This window comes from Hippoglossus stenolepis, chromosome 17 (assembly GCF_022539355.2).
Source record: "Hippoglossus stenolepis isolate QCI-W04-F060 chromosome 17, HSTE1.2, whole genome shotgun sequence".
Taxonomy (NCBI): domain Eukaryota; kingdom Metazoa; phylum Chordata; class Actinopteri; order Pleuronectiformes; family Pleuronectidae; genus Hippoglossus; species Hippoglossus stenolepis.
In genome coordinates this window covers 12,150,877-12,168,836 of record NC_061499.1, presented here as the reverse complement: position 1 = coordinate 12,168,836, position 17,960 = coordinate 12,150,877, and the positions used below count along the sequence as shown (strand labels likewise).

General features: G+C 43.7%; 1 protein-coding gene across 1 annotated transcript; it reads left to right on the top strand.

Moving 5' to 3' along the window:
* Nucleotides 1-10,758: 10,758 nt before the first annotated feature.
* sp4 (sp4 transcription factor) lies at nt 10,759-17,767 on the top strand. The gene is made up of 7 exons (XM_035183534.1): nt 10,759-11,376; nt 11,627-11,697; nt 12,638-12,988; nt 13,087-14,242; nt 14,447-14,645; nt 15,107-15,306; nt 15,423-17,767. Exons 1-7 carry the CDS (start codon nt 11,370-11,372, stop codon nt 15,695-15,697), a joined length of 2,259 nt encoding a protein of 752 aa, XP_035039425.1. The 5' UTR covers nt 10,759-11,369; the 3' UTR covers nt 15,698-17,767.
* Nucleotides 17,768-17,960: the final 193 nt, after the last annotated feature.

Genomic DNA, 17,960 nt, shown 5'->3' with positions numbered 1-17,960 from the left:
TTGTTCTTTCTCCTGCCATTCAACACAGGAATTGTTTAATAATATTATTTGTATAATTTCAAATTCAATCACAGACTATTAGGCTATTGTTGTACGTGTGGTAATGCAGTGTAGAAACTTCAATTCAAACTCTGTTACCAAACTAGAATGGCACTCAGTAGAACGCATACCTGCACCAATGTCCAAGAGTCCCCTTATGAAACCACATTTAACTTGATTAGATCTGAATTTTTATTTGGATCTGCAAATCACACACACACATAAATATCAGTCCCTAAAACATTTTTCGCCGCCCCGTGATCCAGATCCGCACCAGAATCCTTTGCGTCGTGCCCCATCCCTCCACAAAACTTCATGGTAATCGGTTGAGTAGTTTTGCTTAAACAAACAAAGAGCAGATTCTACAATTTAATCTGTATGGAACAACAGCGACAGTCCACGAAATGTCAACTACAAGTTGTTTTTTTCACCAATAAAAGGCATAACACATGTCTTGCTCAATGTCTCTGCGTCCGTATACTGCGACTCAGACAAGTAGGGACGTTCATCGAAGTCTAATGCTTCATTGACATTGTCCACCTCAGAAAAAGATTCAGCCGTAATAATTTCTCTGTGTAAAATCCAAACTGCTCTCACTCATGTTTCCACTTCCTTCTTCCTGCATCAAGTCTCATGAGACTTGAGAGTGAGACATCTCATTGAGCAAGACAAGTTTTTGCAAAACTCTTAGCAAGGATCTAGAATATAAATTTGAGCCTTAAATTGGCACAAAAAAATATATTATTACAGTGTAGCCACAGAGGCAATTTACTGTTTTTTGTAAGTATAGGCTACCATTAATATGCACACCTGCATTTATCAACATAGGGCCCAGGTTAAAAAAAACAGGAATTCCCCTTTAACAAGTCTGTTGTTTGAACCTACATGACTTCTTCCATACTACATTCTGGAAAAACCCAAGAGTAACTATTGTTTTTGTAGCATCTGGCGACTGTTCTATTTGTTAACATGCTAAATTAGAGTGGATGCAGCATTTAAAAGTCTGTTATCATGGCCTATTTTCCAGAGCTGACTCATAAACACACACACACACCCTGTTTCTGAGTTATACCTTCCTAGTCGCAGCTTGTTCCACACACCAGAGAAGAAGGGGGATGATGGTGAGAGCAGGGGACCTAAGTAGAGGAAGGATGATGATTCTACATGTCACACATGTTTTGATTTCTTAAGCTTTTTTTTTTTAAGGCTTCTCTGAGATGATTTTCTGCAGCTGAAGTGGGTGATGTTGCTCAGTATGAACCACAGAAGAGAAGAGCACTCAGATGAACCTCACTACTCTCCCTCTCTCCCACAGAAACTGCCTCTCGCTCTCTTTCCTTGATTAAATCCTGCTCTGACCGTGATCTCTGTTCTCTTCACCAATAACACTCCTCATCCCTCGTTCACACACACACACACACACACACACACACACACACACACACACACGTTTGAGACGAGGAGATTAATTTACTCTTGTTCATTTTTCAACTTCTGCGTCTTCTCTGTGTTTAATGTGTGCTTGAATGTGTGTGTGTCCGCTGATTGATGCGTTGAAGCCCAGGAGCATAATCATACACTTCCAGACGCCATTATTCACTTTCAGTCTTGATGGATGAACTTGATGCACTTGATCACTGCTACCTCAGCGTGGGGGGTCTAGGTCATCTTCGAGGTGTGTGTGTTTGTGTGTGTCTGTCTGTGTGTGTGTTTGTGTGCTATGTGTGTCATTGGCCAGCAGTCCATCCGTCTGTCTGAGGCAAGTAGTGATAGAGTAGACAGCCATGGCTGTTTGTGTCGAAATTAAGTGTGTTTGTGTGTTTTGTTTTTAAAAAGAGTTTTATTTGTCTCCTCTTTTGAAGAGATTTGGGGAAAAGTTTCCAGAAAAACCTAAATCCAACGGAAATCATCCCAAACATGTGTCTCCTACATCCACCTGAATGTAAATGGAGAACGCAGCTCCGTGTAAATCCCTACAGCTGTTGTTTTTACCCTTGAGCAGACAATTCATCTACTGTCGCTAACACACTGTAGCAGATGCCGTCAGCGCCTGCCTCAAACCCACAATTAACACAGTTATCTCCACTTCACTTCACCGAAAATGATCCACTCTCAGTGCATTACACTTCCTCTGCTTCCAGTGGTTACGCTCGCTGCCACAGTTCAAGTATAGTGTGTTGAACGCTTTCACTTCATAATTAACACATCAACTTTTTCAGGTCAAATACTTCAAATCCTAATTGACAGTCTGAAGTACTTGAACTGAAGTTGTCTAGTTTCAACTATATACATATGTGTGTGTGTGTGTGTGTGCGTTCATGTAAAGGTTATCATTAATTATTCTATGTGAGCCAAAGAACACTTTGGCATGCAGATACTACCAAGCATTCACACACAGACACACACATACACACACACACACACACACCATTCATACTATGTTCCTGGTTAACTAGTGCTCCTCCCACTCAATGCGTTTCACCTCGCCACAATGCCTGCCATAAAATGCAGGGGCTGAGGGAGCAGAGGAAGAGAGGGGGGATTAAGAGATGGCTTGATGTTAAATTGACTGGAAAAAAGCTGCTTGCTTTTTCATGCTAATTGCCGTGCAACAAATTGTTAATTTATTCCACAAAGAAACACAAAACAACTCCAAGATTTAGCTCAACACGTCTGCAGTTTGCAACACAAGCATAAACCAGATTGTCTGTACATTTACTTACACTCATTCACATGTTTACACACCAACCATCAATGGACACACACACACACACACACATTCTGAGCCTCATGGTCATCAATCAGGGTGGATGGAGGCACGAAACAGATAAGAGAAAAGAAAGCAGGTCAATACACATCCTACACCATCCCTCAGTCTCTCTTTTATGCGCGCTCTCTCTCTCTCTCTCACACACACAAACACACAGGCTCACACACATTCCTACACATTCTCTCGGACCAGGTTCAGGTGGTTTTGAGGTGATTTCATGGTTGCTGTTTTATTGATGGTTCCCGTCAAACATGAAACGCATCTGTTCCCATCCAACCACACACACACACATGCACTGCCTCTGGGCTGTCATTCACTACATACACAGACAGTCAGGAACAAGTGGTTGGCGTCAGCTCTACCAGGCCCGCAAGTCAAGTCAGGTCCTGCACTGAACGACTATCACACACACACACACACACACACACACACACACACACTTGCACACTTATCTTGGATCTTTATGGCGTGCTGCACCCTCCACTTAGCGCTGCTGTAAAGGTCTTCCTGAACTCATACAAGAGTACCATCTTCAAAGAGGCCCATGCACGCACATGCACATACACGCACATACACACACACACACACACTCACACACACTACAGAGCCACACAGACTTCTAAGCGGACTTAATCATTTCACATTTAGCTTCAAAGGGACTCTTTAAACACATGCTTGCTCACTGTCTGAAAGCACAGCATGGTTGCCGTTCTCTTTAATAGTCCTTCACTTCTGCTTAATTCTGCATCTCTGACTTCAGCTGCTTTTGGGCTGTGAAGCTACGGCACAGCTGAGACTACGGAGAGCACATTTCGCTTGTGCTCAGGACCACCTTTCATAAAGAAAGAGGTGGTTCAGTGTCTTGAACCATCAAATGCATAATTTTACAGAGCTTCCGTTATTAATTATCTTTTTATTTTCCTGTAAATTTCCCCGGACTGGCTGTATGTGAGAACGCAAATGCTGCTCAGCTGCTCCGGACATTTTCCAGAGGTTTTCCTGCCAGCCTCCTCGTAGTAAAATGTCCAGAATGTCCCAATTTTCCGCACATTTTCTGGAGTTCATCAGATAAGTGTCAAAAAGCATGTGACTGCCTTATTTATCAACAACAGAAATTATCATTATATATCCTCAATTAGATTTAAAACTTATATTTATGGGGTTACAGCTCAACTTGAGCATTTACTCTCAGTTCTAGGTTTTGCTTGTTTTTTTGTTTACCATAATGATGTTGCAAGCATGTGAAGATTGTCCAGGTCATGGTTTTCTTAGATGAGTTAGACTTTGTAGACATGCAGACATTACACCTCTCATGAGGCCTCTTCATCTTGGCCTGACTGGTGAGGAGTCCCAGGTATTTAACCTCAGTGGGGGCACCACTTATCCCCCGACTACAATGTTTTCCTTTCAACCCTCCTCAGCATCATTGGACTCCATCAGACTCAGCCTTAGTTGACTCCAATGAGTGGGTGATGACCCCACAGAGGTTAAATGACTGTCTCAGCCAGAACTGAAGAAGCCTCCTGGATGAGAAGACAAACGTCTCCAGGTATCTACAACCAAAGCCTGTTTCCCTCCATCTAATTGTCCTTGGATAATGATGTTACGTCTTTGAGCATCTCACCTCCTGTCCCCAGGAGCTCCTAGCTCTGACCTTTTAACTCCTAGGGTCATGCAGTTTCACAGGCTGACCGCAGGTTGACTTTTGCCCCTCACTTTATGCATCAATAATGTTTCCAGTGTCACCTGTGCACAGACTTATGTGTGTGTGTGCGTATGTGTACTTATATATTTGTGTGGACCATTTTCAACATAGACAGATATAACAACATACAGAGTGAGGACATTTTGGCCAGTTCTCACTTTTTCAAAGGGTTGTTTGAGGGTGAAGACTTGGTTTTAGGTATAGGTTTGTCAATAGGGATAGAAGATACAAGATACAAGTACACGAATAAGTGTGTGTGTGTGTGTAGAAGAGGAGAGGAAGGAGAAGGTATGACATGCTGTTTGACCACATGCACTTTACACACAACGCGGCACAGATGAATGGAGACAAGCCTACAGTAGTTTGAGAGCCTGTAGTAAAATACTTGGAGTTGTCACCAACATACACATTCTGCACATTCACACTGAGTCTTTGAAGGTGTCCTCTGAGTCGACCAGGGCTTGTAATTACATTCACACACGTTGTTGGAACACAGATTTGTAGACAGAGCAGTAAACTGTCGATCGGTATTTGCATTGCAGACCTTCATGTGTGTTTGCACGCACACGTGTGTAAAAGGGGAGAACGATACAGACAGCAGTATGAGCGTAGAATAAGCATTTTTTTTTCACATTCAATTTCCCAATAAATTATAACGTGTATGTCAAAAGTAAAGGATTTGCTGCAATGCAATGAGTCTTAACAATAATTTTACTAAAAGGTATTTCATTATTGATTAATCTTTCTTCATTGATTCATGTATACGTACTTAAAATATTAGAAATGATTACAGAAATGTACGTCACAATTTCCCATAACCCAGTTTGATCTCCTCAGAGATATTGAATATTGATTAATCTGCTACTGTGTCTCAATGCCTGCAATTACTGTCGCTGACCGAAAAAAAGGAGAATGTTATAGGGAGACAATATACACAGACACAGTAAAAGCACACATGCTGGCTTCAGATTGTCTTTGGTTTCTATGGGAGGAACAACAGGTGGTTTTAGTGTTTGTTTTTTAAATCTGAAAAGCTATACTTCTTTGTTGGATCTAAAATGATCAAGGTGGGTGAAAAAATACAGTATGAGGGCTTCAGACGTGTGGTCTTAAGTCAGAGTTGATGCCCATAAACACACACAGTCATATCAGATATTGATATTTACTTAAACAGACGCACAAACACACACAACCACACACACCTGTTAGCCATATCCAAGTGTCTTGATATTCCCAACAGAGACAAAGTATGTTGACTCTAAAATGCAAAACAAATCGGCAACTTAGAAAACACAACGACAAATCACAAAACACAATGATGGCAAATAAGGAAACAATTTTAATGGAAAAGGTAGGAACCTGCTAGTGACAAGGCTTGTCACTGATTGGATGACCACACTGTCAATCTTTTTAACAGGAAGGAAATGTTGAAATCTTGTTTGCGGTTTTGTTTTGACTTGCACGTTTGTGTCACTGTAATAAAGTTATGAAGGCTGCAACAACCAGGGAAGTATAATTCTGAGGGTTTTGTCACAAACTTACAAATATTGCAAAAAATATAAGATCACAGTGAGAGCTGGGATTATCTCTCATTACAGAGAAGTAATAACACATACAGAGCAGTAGTGAAATTATATACCACTTGTGAATGAAATGGTAAGAAATAATTAAAGTTAAGATTTGATTACTGAAAATGTTATTTCAACTGAAAAACATCCTTGGGCCTCCAATTAGGAATATACCATTTGATTTATACACTACAGTGAAATCACACTGTAGCATGTGTGCTAAAGGGAAAAATGATAAGTCATCCATCCGTTGAGAAGAAAAAACATCTTGACAAAAGGTTTTTTTTGGTTGCATGTTACAGACGCATGTCCAACCCACACCCTGAACTGGCAGCATGCCCGGTGAGACACACCGGTTGTTTTCCACTTGATCCAGACAAGGAGCTGCATCAATCACTGAACTGTCATCAAAACGCTGCGGCGCCAGCTTTCACCGAGCCTCATGCACGTCCACTGCAGTGTATTCTGATGTGTCATGTTTCCAGGAATCAAAAAGTTTAAAGAAATCACTGCAGGCTGCATCTCCTCATGTTGCCGTGCTCATACACACACTTAGATTTATGAGACAGTTGAAGAATGATTGATCACTTACAGCTATAGTTGCTCTATTCTCCAACATTGTGTGTGTGTGTGTGTGTGTGTGTGTGTGTGTGTGTGTGTGTGTGTGTGTGTGTGTGTGTGTGTGTGTGTGTGTGTGTGTGTGTGTGTGTGTGTGTGTGTGTGTGTGTGTGTGTGTGTGTGTGTGTGTGTGTGTGTGTGTGCCTGCTGCAGTGTAATGCTAGACAGTCGGAAGTCATGATGAGACACGGGAGAGGAGTGACATCACCTATTGTCATTCACATTTATGGGATTACACATAATCTATTTATCTATGAATCTCTATTTATCTATCTGTTCATAATTACAGCTTATGGCAGAGTTATGTGAAACATGTTTGATAACACTTGTCTGTACACACACACACACACACACACACAAGTGACAGTACAAGTCATAAATCTCTTCGTCTTTACAAGCTAACCTTTAGGAAAGAGAGACATCTAGACGCCGAGCTTGCGTGTGACAAATGCACGCCTACGCACATGTGTGTGCAGAAAGCTCGGCTACATCACACCAAAAAACAAAATTGTACGCAAGCACGCACTGACTCACACACGCAAACACGCTCAACGACTGATGCACTATACGAACATAACATTCCTGCACACACACACACACACAGACCCTTGTGTTTCGGATTCACCAGACGTCTAGAAGTGAGGTGGTCAATGCAATCGCCTCTGAGCTACCGATCAAGTCCATCAGTCACATCCGGCTGCTGTCTGATGTGATGCTCTGTCGTTCAGAGGGGCTGCATCATGTCTGAAGTACAAGGTTGATGTCTAGACACCAAATCGGAAAAGGATTTTTCTTTTCTCACTTTGGTTAACAAAAGACAAATTTCAGCTTTGATCAATCGTCTTCATTACTTCATGCATTCATGTTCAGTTTGATATTTTCTCTCGTACTATACTCCAGCCGATTATGGCTCTTGACGTGTACCAGTGTGATACTTAACTTTCACAGGTAAATCCAAGGCACTTTGCTTGGCTCTCAGTTTTATACAAACTGTCATTGGGCTGCTTTTGGATGTAAACTTCTCTGCCCCCTAAAATCTAGTAACACAGTTACAGCAAACATCTAAAACACTTTGAGTTGCTCTCAAAAGTGTTTCCACACATATCTGTTCTTGCACAGTTTGGGTAAATAATACTTTCAGATGTAGATTAATTTTGATAAAAGAATTATAAGAATTTTATACATATACATACATATATATATATATATATATATACATGTGTGTGTGTTTGTCTTTGCGTAGCCTCACCAAAATGTATCTTGTGCAGTATCAATCACACGCTGTGAAAACGGGTTGGATGTGAATAACTTTTCCGTCTGCGTGTGTGTGTGTGTTTATGAAAATTAAAGAGCTAATAACATTGTCTTATGTTCTAATGCACTATAATTACAATGTTGGGCTAGTTAAAAAAAACACATGTACCACAGAGTAATCAGTTTGAGTGAAAGGAAGCAACCTGCAAACAAACAGTTAGTTTGTCATAGAGAAACATTTTAGTACTGTACTTGTATTGAATTTTACAAAGCTGAACTTTACCTGAATATTTTCATCTTATACTAACAGCAGTAGCAATAAATACCAATATTAACTTCACAGAATAAGACTTATATTCAAAACCTGTTCAATTTATATGATGTTGTGGATTTAGCTATCTAACACTTGGCACACACACACACAAATATTTACTTCACTTTATATCTATAGTTACTATTTTGCTTTACTTCTCTGCTAACATGTAAATGCATTAATAGCCAGTTAATATATTAATTACAATAATGTAATAATCTAATTAGCCCTATGAAGCACATTGTGATTTTTGAATTGTGTTGTGATTGTAATTTGATAATATAAAACGACTCGTCTGCACAACTGTGAGTAAAAAAATTGGCCCCCAACTAAAATGAGAACTTTTTTTATTCAGTGGTATTTTTGTGGGTTTTTTGTGTTATTGCTAATACTTTTACTGAAGTAATAGATCTGATTATTCTCCCACTGAGACAGGTGCAGCGATGAGTATGAAGTCTATGATAAAAACTAAGAAGCCCCAGCTTGTATCTGGCGCCACCTAGTGGCAGCAGCTGGAAAACAAGTAGTACAGCCATTTTTACTTTTCTTCACGTTGTAGTAATAAATCATTCATCAGCTTTTTGGGATTTTCAGCTCTTTCTGTTCCTGAGTTGGTCCTAAATTCTTGATGCCTCTAAAACACTTTGTTATCAACATGATCTCTAAAGGTTGAAGGTAACTTTATTGAGTTACTGCTGCTGTGAATTAATTCCTCTCAACAACACACATCACAATAACACTGGATATAGTAAATTAGCTCTGCTTTCCATGGTGTAGTTATCTACAGACCATGGCCTTTCTATCACACCCCCATCACCGCCACCACACACATATACTGACACGGACAACACCCCTTCTTCAGGCCAGACCCCGTTGCCTAGCAACATGCTGCCGAATGGCCCAGGGGGCGGGATCAAGGCACTTGGCTTCAGCAGTAATTATAGTGCATGTGTGTGTGTGTGTGTGTGTGTGTGTGTGTGTGTGTGTGTGTGTGTGTGTGTGTGTGTGTGTGTGTGTGTGTGTGTGTGTGTGTGTGTGTGTTTCCAGGCCACTACAGGTGTGTGAGTGTGTCTCTGTGAAAACACAACCACAATACTTGTGCTCCACATGAGCAGACAGTGTATCAGGCCTGCAGCAGCAGCCATGTTCAAAACAATATTTCATTTCAGGCATCAGATGAAGAAAAGTCAGATTCTAAACCCACTGAGTCTTGATCAGAAATGTTTCAGCGTAAGAAAAACCAGACATGTGGAGCTGAACTTGCTCATTTCACATATTTTTAGGGTAACATAAAGATGTATATCAACACTAATCAACTTTACACACCATGCTGATCTTACTGCTCTGGCGGACAGCCGATAACCCTGTACATTCCCCTGGTGCTTTAGGGGCTGTTATGTTTTCTGTGAAACTTAATACCCAAGCTGACTCAGCTTTCCCTTGAGTCCAAACCCCCAAATATATTCAGTTTACCATAAGAAAAGCAGGAAATATTTACATTTGAGAAGCTAGAAGTAGCAAGTATTGGGGCATTCTTGCTTTAAAAAATGACTGATTTATTGTGTTGCTGATTAATTATCTAACCCATGTTTCAAAACAGCCATCTCTAAATTGCATTTTTTTGGCTTGTTATTGTTAATGTACGAGTCCACAATCCAAATATATTTACTTTTTTAAATCGAATCAAAACATAAAGTAAATCAAGTGAAATAAATACAAATATAAATACAGAAATAGCTCTTTTCATCGAATTGAATTTTGTATTATTTCATGCATTTGTTCTTTTATTTCTTTAGTTGTACTTATGTCATATTTTTCCTCCATATGAAATAAAAATAAAAACAATCATTATCCCATCTGATTGAATTAAAAAAAGTGTTTGTGCCAATTAAATACCTTAAAGGATATTTCAGTTGCCAAACCTTTTGGGTATTGATTGTTTATCGATCAACTAAAATTATTCTTTACTTTTAACCAACATATAATTGTTTCCCGCTTATATTATTGTCAGTTCCCGTTAATTTCTGTTTAAGATGTAGGCTTCAAAGTTAGAGCTGTGGGGAGAAGTGGAGCTGATGAATGAACACAATGAGGAAATAGATCGACTATCCCAGTGAACATGTGACATATAGTTACAAAACGATTTTCTATATGAGAATTAAAGTCACATGACACTTGTGTTCCACTGCTCCTCTTCTTCTTCTTCTTCATCCTGTGACACTGCACTGTGGAAACTAACGGACACGCGCATCGGCGCGCGCACAAACACTCATACACACGCGCGCCTCCCTTTCCCGATCGCCCAACCCCCCATAACACGCCAGGCCCCGCCCCCTCGCTCTCACACCAACATGACGACCAACCACGGCCGCCGCCGCACACGCCGGGGCATCATGGGACTTGTAGTGCGCGCTGCCCAATCCGGATCGGGAAGGCGAGGCCTCGTCAAAATACAACTCCCATCTCGACCCTCGCACGCCGAGCCCCGTCGTCCAATCTGAATATGTGGGAGGAGCGCGTCCGCCCACAAAAGCCACAGCCATCTCCCCCGTATCTCCCCCTTTTAAAATAATCAACCGTGCACGGAGAAAAAAAAGGGAATACGCGAAAAATACAAACGGCGGTGACGGTTTGTATTCGGTGCGCAACGGACGGAGACGAGGCGTCCGCGCGGCGACAGGAGCGGCGACAGGAGCGGCGGCGGCGGGCAGGAGCAGCGGAGAGGGTGTTGTCCTGATGCTTAAATGGAAGTGGGTGGGCCTCCACGGTCACACACCGACAACTTCTCTGTGGAGACCGTCCTGACAAGCGCCAATTCGCTCGTTTATGGTGCGTCCATCCGGTGAGAGAGGCGCACGACGGGGCTGCGAGAGGTGACGCCGCGCCGGGGACCGTCGCCGTGTTCCCCGTCATTACCGTTATCCGGGGCTGCTTGGTTGTGCCCCGCGCTTGGCACCGCCCTTCCTGGCCGGTGGGTGGTTTCGTCAAACGGGCAGATCTGCCACGGCCCAGCGCCGAACACATAGGCCGTCCTCCGCCTCTGTGCCCGGCCGGCCTTCTACCGTGAACTACACCCTCTCCCCCTCGGTATATTAATGCGTTATGAGTGGTAGGTACCCTCCCCCTCTCCTCCCCTCTCTCCCTCTCTCTGCATCTGACACATGAGGCTCCTGAGCCCCTCTGATGTTGATGATGAGGTTACTGCTCTCTCCTCCGCCTTCACTGATCACCTCTGTTGTGCTGTATCTGCATTTTTGATCAGGTTTTTACACGGGGCATCGCTTGTCCTAGGACTTTGTACCATGCAGAAACACTGCTGGGATGATGCTGTTGTAACACTGTCCTCTGTTTCCCTGCAGACTCCAAGAAGGAATCATCTGGAACTGAAGGAGGGAAAGCATCTAAAAGGGGGAAAAGTTCTGGATCCCAGGTACCAAATGAGAATGGAATAAGAGTTTATTATAGGTCATTACTTTTTGCCTTGCCTCCAGGACAAAAATGTGCTCCCTCCCCTTCCCAGCCAGCCAGACACCTCTGGGGGCGTTTCTCTGGTGAATTCAACTTCCTGCTTCTGTGCAGCCCTGCTGAGAGCCAGCCCAGAGCCTCATGAATAGGCTTACATGGCTGTCACACTCCAGCCACTGCACTTTTGAATTGTCTGTTTGAATTAGGGTCAAAATGCATTAAAACCAAGTGTGGATTTAATTTAAAGACCTGCAGTGTCGGTATGTGGCTCTATGATTGTTTTATTCCCTTTTTAGCTTCTCTTCAGGAGGTTGTAAATTTCTTGGGAGATCATTTTCCGCCAGGCAGTCACTCTTAAAGTGCATCTTTTGTTGTATGACAAGCATTGGTGCCATGCTATTTGCCACTCCAGTGTAGTTGATTCGGAAATTAGGCTGTTTCCGTGCACTGTTGAGAGATGTATAGCATTAAAAATTTGCCTGCGACCTAGTTCCTTTGAAAGGGAGGAGAGAGAGCGAAGGCGGCATTTTCTTCCAGTGTTCTGAGAAAAGAGAAATGTGGTTCTCACACGCCCACCCACTCGCTTCCTGTAATACCGCCCACTTCCACTGACAGCTCTCTCTCGCTTTCTCTCAGCTTTTTGTGGTTTATTTTTTGTGCACCATGTTTTCCCCACCCCTCGCTCTTTTACTCTTCCTCTTCATCTATTCAAATTGTTCACTGTGGGAGTGTGCATTAAGTTACCTGCCCATCCCTTCCCTTTGGCTTCTTTAACTTGCATGTTGTACTTTCATATTTGTGCACATGAGCTCTGTTTGTCTCCAACCCTGACTTACCACTTTTCCTTGTCACTCCCGTTTCTTTCCCTCTGTCCTTCCGCTGTCTTTTCTCCCCATCTCCTCCAGGATTCCTCTCAGCCCTCTCCGTTGGCTCTGCTAGCAGCCACCTGCAGTAAGATCGGAGGGCAGGGGGGGGTGGAGGTGGCCCAGGCCCAGGCAGGGGTGCAGCAGTTCCAGGTCCAGACCGGTCAGATCCAGCTGCAGGCCGGTCAGCTCCAGGGCCAGATAGTGTTGGACACAGCAGGGGGTCAGGCCCTGGTCCCCCAACAGCTGGAACTGGTCCCAGCTCAGTTCACGGGGAACGGCTGGCAGATCATTACAGCGGCTCCTACTATGGCCAAGGAGAACACCAATCAGCCTGTTGCAGTGACGGTGGCCACCACCTTGGCTAATGACAGCTCTCCAGGTGGACGTAAGGTAAAAGAGGTGTAGACGTTGTAGTTTTGAGTGAATGTTTATTGTTTTCTGTCAGTTTGTCCTCCTAACTGTATCACTGTATCTATCCTGTTGGGCAGGTGAAGGCTGTGGCCAACAGTGTTGCAGCCAATCAGCAGCAGCAGCAGCAGCAGTTCCAGATCATCCAGGTTCAGAACCTGCCCAATGCCGGGGGCGGGGTCCAGTATCAGGTCATCCCTCACCTGCAGACTGCAGATGGACAGCAGATCCATATCAGCTCGGCTCAGACGGCCTCCCTCGGGGCTCTAACGGAGCAAGTCCAGCTCTACCAGACCCAGAGTCCAGGCCAGACCATCCTCCAGTCAGCCAACCAGCAGGCCATTTTGACAACTACAGCCAATCAGACGGTCCCACTGCAGATCCGTCCTGCACAGTCTTTCCCGCTGCAACTGCAGACTCTGCACGGCTCCCAGACTCCTGTTATGACCACGGTACCCATAAACCTCGGTGGCATGACCCTGGCTCTGCCTGTGATCAATAATGTTGGAGGGGGCGGGGCTGTGCAGCTTATCCAATCAGCAGATGGCACATTCTCTGTTGCCAATGGCAACCAGCTGGTGACAACAGCAATGTCCGGGATGGCTCCTGCTACAGCATCAATTGGCTCGACAACAGCAGTAGCTGAAGGGGAAAGTGTGTCTGAAGCAGCACAAGTGGTTTCTGCTGGATCAGAGGGTGACACACAAGTACAGAGCAGTGAGGCAGACTCTCAAAGCCAGAATCAGGCCAACGGACTGCTGACCCAGACAGATGCTACAGGAACCATACAGCAGGTGATCGTGGGTCAGGTGGGGCACCAGTTGGTGCAGCAGATCCAGCTGCAGCCCCACAGTCAGGGCCAGCAGCAACCTCAGCACATTCAGACCCTCCAGCTAGCCCCCGGACAAACCCTTCAGCCCATCCAGGCTTTCCAGAACCAAGCCCAGGTCCTCATCCGTACCCCGACACTGTCCCCCTCTGGGCAGATCACCTGGCAGACTGTCTCCCTGCAGGGTGGTTTGGGGACGGCAGTGCCACAGCAGCTGACACTGGCCCCGGTGGCTGGTGGGACGACGGTGGGGAGCGGAGGGCTGGTGTCCCTTAGTGGAGCCCCGCTGACGCTGAGCGCAGCACAAATCAACCCCGGGTCTGGGGTGCAGACGGTCAGCATCGCAGGGCTGGGCACCGCTGGAGTCCAGTTGCAGGGTGTTCCCCTCACCATCACCGGTCTACAGGGTGAGGACACTGAAAGTGACTGTGTTGTGACATCCTGAATGAGTTTCCCAATCCAACGTTCCATCTTTCCAGTTTTTTTATACTCTATATATATTTACCATTCAAAGTTGAACTATAACAGAATGTCCGGCTGGTAGCCACTGTACTCCCACAGATAATACAACATTCGTCAAATTATTTGCCATTTTACCAATCACCTTTCAGGTCAACCACAGGGTCAGGATGGGATCAAACTTCAGTCATCTCCCGTGACAGTCGCCGTCAGCAATGTGGCACCCGGCTCATCGTTGAGTCCAGACCAGCTGGGCTCTGTACAAAGTTCTTCAGACCAGGAGGGACCCCCCAGCAAGAGGCTCAGACGTGTCGCCTGCTCTTGTCCAAACTGCAGGGACGGAGAGGGAAGGTATGGACAAATTAGAAACACACTATGCAACGGTGCAGTAGTAAAACTCTGGTTGAATATATAATGATTCAGGAGACAACAAATAAATATTGGGACATTAAATCAGTGATTAGAGGGATGGATTGATCACAGCTTGTTTCTTAATGAGACAGATCTAACCTGTCACCACCTAAAGCTTTACATTGTAATGAGGAGATAGCACCTAAAAGATATAAGAGAATATTCAAACCTTTCAAAGGTATTCAGCTTTGCAGTAACATTTTAAATGTATTATATTTTAGCATTAGGTGCAAAAATTACTTCATCTTAATAAAAAAAAAAAAATGTGATTCAAGTTGTGTTTTTAGGATGTTTTATTCAAATCTATTATCATATCTAAACTAGAAGTGTTAAATAAGTTAAGGAATATGTTCAACAATACACATACAGTCCAGCTAACTCGTGGCCTGTGTGTGTTACAGGAACAGCGGGGACCCCACAAAGAAGAAGCAGCACATCTGCCACATGGAGGGCTGTGGGAAGGTGTACGGAAAGACGTCGCACCTGAGGGCCCACCTGCGCTGGCACACTGGCGAGAGGCCGTTTGTCTGTAACTGGATCTTTTGTGGCAAGAGGTTCACCAGGAGCGATGAGCTGCAGAGACACCGGAGAACACACACAGGTACAGGGTGGTAGTCTGGTGACGTAGGTCACCCTGATCCCAAAATCCATTCAAAGCCCAAAAATTTGCAGATGTCCGTGATTTTCTTTTTCGCTAATCGTTTTTTTCCCGTCTAGGAGAGAAACGTTTCGAGTGTCCCGAATGCTCCAAGCGCTTCATGCGCAGTGACCACCTTTCCAAGCACATCAAGACCCACCAGAACAAGAAGGGCGGAGCCGCGGTGGCAATCATCACCACCGACGACATGGAAGAAGACGCCCCCGAAGGCCTCGCCACCTCCCCTCAGATTGTCGCTGTGGCGACCCTCTCACGTGACTCTAACCCCGCTACACCCACCACTTCTAATCACCAGGAGGAAGAGGAGGAGGAGGAAGAGGAGGAGTTTGAATAGGCGACTGACTGCTGTTTCCTTTGCTGAAGGCTGACTTCCTGTTCTTCTGAGTCTTTGCAGGGACTGTGAGGGTGGATACCTTTTCTTTTTTTTGTTTTACATAACTTTAAAAAACCTTCTCTCATGAAAAAGGGACTCAAAAGAGAGATGGAATCACATGATGAACAGAAACCGAGAAATATTAACTTCTACAATCCAAAAAAATAACTAACACACATAATAACAAAAAAAGTTTGCCTAAACATATGACAGATTAGTTTGGCTTTAATAAAAATGAATCTATTATAATTCCATGCTCGGTGGGTAAAGGAATGTAGATTAGTACAAGACGGAAGGGAATGCTAATTCTTAATTCTTCCAACACCGAGACATTTTCCGAATCACAGCAGAATCTAACTCTATGCACAAAGTTGTGTTCCTGTTTCATACCTGTCAGACAGTGCTGAGGGTCAATCATAGTACAGGACTGTGGCAGAGCAGTGACAGGCCAGGACAGTCTGGGGTTGGAGTGTGTGTGCGTGCGTGTTTGTGTGTATACATACGAATGAGTGTGTGTTTGTGTTCCCATGCTGTCCCGGAGAGGATCTACCTAATTTGAGTTTTATTCATGGTTCAGGTTCAGTCCTCAGATCAGATTCAGGTGTTGAGACCAGTCATCGGATAAACTGTTAGTGAAGAAGAGAGGGGATAGTTCTAAAATAAAAAATAAGAGTAGAAAAAAAAGCACATATAAAAGATTTATAAATAATGCATTCCTAATGAGGTGCAGTGGCCATTAGAAAAAAAGAGGTTTCTATAGAGAATAACAATCTAGCTTTCTACAACTTTGTTTGTGTAGTGAAAGCAATACTTTAATGACAATCCTAGTGAAACCATGTTTACATTGTCAGGGGAAGTTTTCATGCCAGTTCGTCGCAAGGTTCGGGGAAACATCTGCAAGCAGAGCTGTTGTCCGAACAAAGCCGGGTCACCTTGCAGGTACCACAGGGTGGCGTCACAGCATCACAGCTGCGGTTCACCATCAGGTGGTACCTGGTAGGTGAGACAGCGGTTTTGTCAGATGGCTGCGCTGTCATGGACGTTGCTTTCTCCTCTCTGTGCTCTGGTCACAACCCCCTTCCCACCTCTAACCCTGTCAACATGACCGATGTACCACAATTGCCTTAACACAAGCTGTTGTACGGAGGGAGCTTCAGAGTGAGGTGGACAGAGAGAGAGATGGGAGCTCTCCGGCATTATTTGGGGGGGGTGACGCCGAGAGCGGACCACAGCACAGGGAGGGGAGACGGCGATAAGAGCTGCGGGTGGGCGTGGGTCGGGCTATTTAGCTGTGTGGATATTTGAGATGTTTTCTGGTGGTGTTGCTCTGTGTTAGTTCAGTGCTTTTTTAATTAAAAGAAACGTTTATTTTATGGAATTTATCGTTTGTTTTAAAAAGCCCCCTCCCCCGTATGTTAACACACAGGACCCCACTGTGTTCGGCTAATTTATTATTTATCCTTGATTTGTAATATTTGCCTTTTGCTGGACTCGTATTTGTGTGCGTTAATTCTGAGGTTGTGTACAGCATGTTTCAGTTTTTTGCAGTAGTGCCGCTTCTCTCTCTTCTTTACTCTTTGTGCTTCTGTTTTTTTTTTTTTCTACGTCCGACCATTGCTGTTAATTTCTTCTTCTCTTTGGGCCATAACATGTTTTTGGAGAAAAATAAATAACAAAAGAAGAAGAAAGCAAAAAAAGTTACTATTGTTTAACGTTGAAAAAGGTTGATACCAAACAAATTTAGATGTTTTTGGTAATATTTTGTGTGACAACCGACTTTTCTTTCTTTGATATTTTGTAGTGACATCTCATTTGTAAATCTTTTTCTAAAGATGTTTGTTCGTCTCCATGACATTTGATAATGAGTTTTTTGCCAGGTTAGCCTCAAAGGCTCCAGTTTATTGATATTTTTAAAACTGGTTTGTACAAACGTGTTATGTCAATAAAAAAATAAGAAAAAACCCAACTTGAAGCAGAAAAAAATGCTTTGCCTGCATAACACTTGACAATAAAGTGATTAAAACTGTTAAATTGAAGTATCTGTTTTTCCTTTGGAAGCAACTGCTGCTCCATTGATGGAAGTTGATGCTGGAAGAATCGAACCTGTGACCATTCAGTTCCAGGACCTATCTATTACTGATTGTTGTTTCAATTTGTATGGAGGAACACTGAGCGAATACACAGTCTACCTCAGAAAACATGAACCACTGAACATTAAGTGTAC

Coding starts and splice junctions, on each gene's coding strand:
- sp4 (XM_035183534.1), top strand. Junction 11,698..12,637: donor GGAAAAGTTCTGGATCCCAG/GTACCAAATGAG, acceptor CATCTCCTCCAG/GATTCCTCTCAGCCCTCTCC. Junction 15,307..15,422: donor ACACCGGAGAACACACACAG/GTACAGGGTGGT, acceptor TTTCCCGTCTAG/GAGAGAAACGTTTCGAGTGT.